The sequence below is a fragment of the Tarenaya hassleriana genome, unplaced genomic scaffold (assembly GCF_000463585.1).
Source record: "Tarenaya hassleriana unplaced genomic scaffold, ASM46358v1 Cleome4, whole genome shotgun sequence".
Taxonomy (NCBI): Eukaryota; Viridiplantae; Streptophyta; class Magnoliopsida; order Brassicales; family Cleomaceae; genus Tarenaya; species Tarenaya hassleriana.
The window spans coordinates 1,327,049-1,332,411 of record NW_010966881.1 but is presented as its reverse complement, the minus strand read 5'-3'; the positions used below and the strand labels follow the sequence as shown (position 1 = coordinate 1,332,411).

Below are 5,363 nucleotides of genomic sequence, written 5' to 3'. Positions count from 1 at the left end.
TCTTTCCCTCCTCAACCTTTGTCTCACAGGTTTGTCCATGTCCCTCTACTTTAGCGAAGTTTTCTCTTATACTTGTACAAGTTTTATGAACAATGTTTTTTTTTTTTTTTTTTTTTTTTTTTTTTTAAAAATTTTTTTTTTTTTTTTTTTTTTTTTTTTGCTGTCAGGAACAACAGAGGACGAACCAGCAAGAACTATGGAACTCCCTGAAGCTTGAGACCCAAACTGGCTTCTCGTACGAGAAACCAGTCGACAGATCTGAAACTGCACCTCAGATGCTTCCTAACAACAACTCTTCAGCTCAACCAGTGGGATCCTACAGTGCAAGGGACCAAAGGAAAGCAGAGGACGGCTACAACTGGAGGAAGTACGGACAGAAACAGGTGAAAGGAAGCGAGAATCCTCGGAGTTACTACAAGTGCACCTACCCAAACTGCCCCACGAAGAAGAAGGTGGAGAGGTCATTGGATGGTCATATAACGGAGATCGTGTACAAGGGAAGCCATAACCATCCCAAGCCTCAGTCCACCCGAAGATCTTCTTCCGCCTCATTTCATTCAGCGGCGTTCAGTGCCAGCTTTGATGCCTCTGATAAGCCTAACAGCAACAGCTTTCATCAGAATGATTCCTTTGGGATGCAGCAAGAGGACAACACTTCTGGGTCTGTTGGAGATGAAGAGTTCGAGCAAGGCTCCCCTGTTTTCAGCAGAGAAGATGAAGATTGCGGTGCTGAACCTGAAGCAAAGAGATGGTAAGAATACATCATTCAAGGCCCTTCCTTTCAGTTGAAGCAAATCCGGAACCATATGTGATCATTGTATATCTGATGTTCAGGAAAGGAGAGACTGAAACTGATGGTGTAATGGGTACCGGAAGCAGGACGGTGAGGGAGCCAAGAATTGTGGTGCAGACAACAAGTGACATTGACATCCTTGACGATGGTTACAGATGGAGAAAATACGGGCAGAAAGTCGTCAAGGGAAATCCAAACCCAAGGTAAACCACATATACCAATGAAAAAAGCTTACTTAGAACCAAACTCTTGAGATTCAAAAGCTCAGATTCTTCTCATAACTCATAATGATGATGAATCTTTCAGGAGCTACTACAAGTGCACCACCGTAGGATGTCCTGTGAGGAAACATGTAGAGAGAGCATCACATGATATGAGAGCAGTCATCACAACATATGAAGGGAAACATAACCACGATGTCCCCGCAGCCCGTGGCAGCGGCTATGCCACCAATCGAACGCTCGTTGATTCCAACAGCGTGGCCCCTGTCCCGATTAGGCCATCCGCCCTTTCGAATTACCCTAATTCTCAAGCACCGTATACACTTCAGATGCTGCAGAATCCTAAGGTTGGGACTTTCGGGTATCCTATGAACAACAATAATGCTCAGACACAACAGAACTTTCACGGAGGGTTCTCAAGAGCAAAGGAAGAACCCAACGATGACTCCTTCTTTGATTCATTTTTATCATGAAAAAAATTAATCTACTCGTTGTACATCTCAGCTAACGGGGCACTAGTGATCATGCAGATGGTAAGACTAGTAGTCATAGAGCTATTTTTTCATTTGTTTTCGAGCTCCACACACTTGGGCTATGTTGTAGTGTTTGTATCATGTACCATAAGACTGAAAAAACACAATAAACCAATATAGACTTCCATCATTCTTCTTTCTGCATAAGTACTTGAGCAAAGAAGAGGAACGAATGAGTATTATTTCTCAGTTCATGCTCCAAAAAGGAACACAACCCCTTGTGACGGAAGAGCAAGAATACAAAGAAGAGACTTTTATTGAGTGCAAGCTCTATGCACACATAACGAATGACATGTACATGTATACTGAAGCCTATGAATCAGAGGCTGACAGAACATGAATCGTTGGTATTATGATACACAGGATCGAAAAGATGTATATGAAGGTTCAGATGTAAGACTGAGTTGAGAGTTTGTAACCAGAAATGAGAGCCGAGGGGGCTAACGAGAAGAAGGAAAGGATAGCCATACTGATGGCCGCAGCAGAGGAATCCGAGAAGATGTTATCTTGGCCTTCTCTGAATCTGTTGGTTAGCGGAATCGAAGCAGAAGCTGCTGATATTAATAGATACGCCACAATCTGCAATTCGATAACTCTGTATAAGTCACAAGCGCCAGCTTACAAGTGGAAGAAATACCATTTGAACACCAAGACACAGTCACTGCGCATTGACTACGGGAACTGACTGGGACAAGACCATCTAGATTCTCATTCAACTGTGAATAAAAAAAAGTTTACTGAAAATTTTGTTTCCCAAGGATCGTGATGAGACTTGTGAAATAATGGATGATTCACCGACACAAAAAAATTCTGATTATTCATTCCGTGAAGCTAGCAGACATTGCCACGAAATTCCAGGGTGTTCTTAGCTAACATTTCAACTTTAATCCATCTAGAAAAATCTTTTTCCCCTTTTCAGCAAAAAAAAAAACGAAATTTAAGGATCGAAAGGGGAAAAACGAGAAATTAACCAATGGATTGCTGATACATTGTTCAAACGTCAAGGTACCTGGTCGCCGGCGAAATCAACCAAAGTAGAGGTTCGGCGATCGAAGAACTCTCTTTTCGAAAAGTGCAGAAATGTTTGTCCAGCTGTGTACAACGTCGAGAGAATCGCAATCGCCAATAAATATCTGTAGAAATCGATCCAATTTTTATCAAAATTTCGAATTTCGACGGACATTCCCAATGAATTGAAATCCGATTTCATATCCCATTTACCATCAAACAGAAAAATTCAAATCCCGATGCGAAATATTCCCCACCCAAAAAAGTCTAGATTATAAGGAAAAAAGGATCGGAGAACACTCCAGCATCAGGAATCGCACCTGTACTCTTCGTACTCGTCGAAGTTTTTGCCAGGGCCGTGTTTGTTACTGGCCATGATGATGAAGGCGAGGAGAGAGAAGAGGAGAACCAATCCTCTAAGACACGCAGGTCCTTTCTTTATCAGATCCTCTCTCTTCCATCTCTGAGTAATCGCCGTTCCCGTCGCGGCCGTCTCCACGTCCGCAACCTCATCCGGATTTTGCTTTTCGGGACTCGACATGCCGGAATTTCTCAAAAATCGATCCTAATCCGATCAAAGAAACAGATAATTTGTGTTCCGTTGTTGTAACAGCTAAGTTTCGGCTTTTATACGTAAAAGTAGGTAGGAGGAAGGGGGCGTGGTGGCGGGAGTGATTAGGGTCTTAATCACATGATGTTTATGAGACGCGTGGAATGAGTTCGGCCAACACGTGGCGATCATTTATTGGATGAGATTGCAAAGCGGCGAGACGCGTAAAACGCATTTCAACCAGAACGTAACACCGTATCCATCATTTATTCATTATCGCATGAATTTATTAGAAATGTATTTTTTTTTTGTTGCTCTGTTCTAAATAAATTCTCAACTTTGGATTTTGTCTGCAAATACAATATCAGTGATTATATATACATATTTGGTGAGAATCGAATTTTATATTTGAATTTATCAGGAAAATATTTTCTATTATAATATCTATATATATATAATATAATGTCTGCAATTCATTTCATTTTTATAATTTCTTTGCCTTGTCGTTTGAATCTAATCATATCATATCCATTTATATTTATTTCAGAGGTATTATATATCTGAGTAACTTTTGCATTCCACATTCATTTTCCTTTCTATGTAATTTGCGTAATCACGTCGCATCGTGTATCACGCGTTGCAAGAAATGATATATTCATTAAATTAACTAATATCACTTCAATGTTAGTTACATTCCGACAAACCCCAACACAGAAAACATTCGTATATATCAAATGCTTTATTTGAGGCAAAGACAAGACACATAGCTTAGCTTGTGTCCGAAGAAATTAAGGAAAACCCAAACAGTTCCACGCTTATTACACTCTGCATGCATGCATGGAGGAATCTTGCGTTCACATGTTCAAGGAACTAAAACACTAAGTCAGAAAGAGGGCGTAAGCAGAAGAGATAGCCGAAAGGAGGAGGGAGAGAAAGGAGAAGAAAGCCATACTGGCTGCAGCAGCCGAGGAATCGCAGAATCTGACGAAATTAGGGTTGTCCAAAGAGTACTCAGGGCTTTCTCTGAGCAACATCGTCAATGGGATCGCTGAAGAAGCTGCCGACACTAACAGATGCGCCATTACCTGCAAGCTCATCATCAGACGCCGGCAGCTGATGGAATGAAAATCAAAACACCCATATAGATGTTGTACCTGGTCACCAATAGAACCAGCCAGAGTCATTGTTTTGCTATATATTTTTCCGAACACGGTCAAGACCACATATCCAGCGTTGTACAGCCCCGATATGGCCACTGCGGCGAATAAGAATCTGAAAGTCGAATCAAAATCACATTATTACAGAATTGTGTATTAACTTTTTATACATAGGACAAGTGTTACAGCTGTATGTACTTGTAGACGTCGTAGTCACTGAAGTGTAGGCGAGGACCGTGCTTGTTAAGAAGCATGACAAGGAAGGAGATGACAGAGAAAAGAAGGGCAAAGCCTCTGAGAATGAGAGATGCTTTCTCTATCAGATCCTTTCTCTTGAACTTCACCGTTATCTCCTTCAATCCCCACCACTTTGACGGCGTACTAACTGCTCCGCCGCTGGTATTCTCACCGTTAGTCATGCCGGAAAAAACACCCTTGATCACGAATACAATTGGAGGTAGCTTTATATATCTCCTTTCTGTTTTTTTAGAATTCTGTTAATTAACGGGAACGTTGATGTTTGAGACGGGAGACAAGGTCATATGTAAATGTTTTAAATCAGAAATATTATTGTATTAGTTAACGTTGACATAGACAAATTAAGTAAATACTTTTAAAAGTCAAGTTTCTATATTAATGTCTTACGCAAATAAAATTATCTTATGGGAAATGAATGAATGTATATATTACAGCTTTTTTCGTGAACCCTAGGAAACGGTCGACAATAAAAACGAGTATGTGTTAGGTTTTATATTTGTAATCTGCGCGCTGTAAGTAAATCTTTCAAGAGCCAATGACACTATCCTTAATTCACATTTCAAGTGTAAACAAAACGCACGTTGAACCATTAGTAAACCAAATTACAACAGAACCTAATTAGGTTTTGTAATAATATATATAACATCTACAATCTTTTTTATGTATATTAATTTTCCTTTTTTTTAATATGGTTTTCGTCTACCTTTCAAGATAGCCCGAACCACTATCCAAAATGACATCGCCTTCTGTTAAAACTCATTCAATTCTTATATGATTTTTTTTGGTATATTTATTATATTCTATTTTTTATTTCATATATGTTTTTAAAATGAATCGGCATTC

General features: G+C 39.9%; 3 protein-coding genes across 3 annotated transcripts in view; 1 reads left to right on the top strand and 2 right to left on the bottom strand.

Moving 5' to 3' along the window:
• LOC104823362 (probable WRKY transcription factor 33) overlaps window positions 1–1,677 on the top strand; it is a 3,048-nt gene extending 1,371 nt beyond the window's left edge. Inside the window, exons 3-6 of the mRNA XM_010554904.1 lie at window positions 1–29; window positions 168–751; window positions 835–996; window positions 1,100–1,677. Coding sequence (XP_010553206.1) covers window positions 1–29; window positions 168–751; window positions 835–996; window positions 1,100–1,487 — 1,163 coding nt within the window. The 3' untranslated portion in view covers window positions 1,488–1,677. The remainder of the gene's footprint in view (window positions 30–167; window positions 752–834; window positions 997–1,099) is intronic.
• Window positions 1,678–1,708: 31 nt separating this feature from the next.
• LOC104823359 (CASP-like protein 4B1) lies at window positions 1,709–3,203 on the bottom strand. Its single transcript, XM_010554902.1, has 3 exons — window positions 2,876–3,203; window positions 2,557–2,680; window positions 1,709–2,126 (listed from the first exon to the last, which is right to left on the bottom strand). The coding sequence occupies exons 1-3, from the start codon at window positions 3,094–3,096 to the stop codon at window positions 1,935–1,937; spliced, it is 537 nt and encodes a 178-aa protein (XP_010553204.1). The 5' UTR covers window positions 3,097–3,203; the 3' UTR covers window positions 1,709–1,934.
• Window positions 3,204–4,116: 913 nt separating this feature from the next.
• LOC104824517 (CASP-like protein 4B1) lies at window positions 4,117–4,681 on the bottom strand. The gene is made up of 3 exons (XM_010556619.1): window positions 4,461–4,681; window positions 4,260–4,377; window positions 4,117–4,218 (listed from the first exon to the last, which is right to left on the bottom strand). The coding sequence occupies exons 1-3, from the start codon at window positions 4,679–4,681 to the stop codon at window positions 4,117–4,119; spliced, it is 441 nt and encodes a 146-aa protein (XP_010554921.1).
• Between the last annotated feature and the right edge of the window lie 682 nt (window positions 4,682–5,363).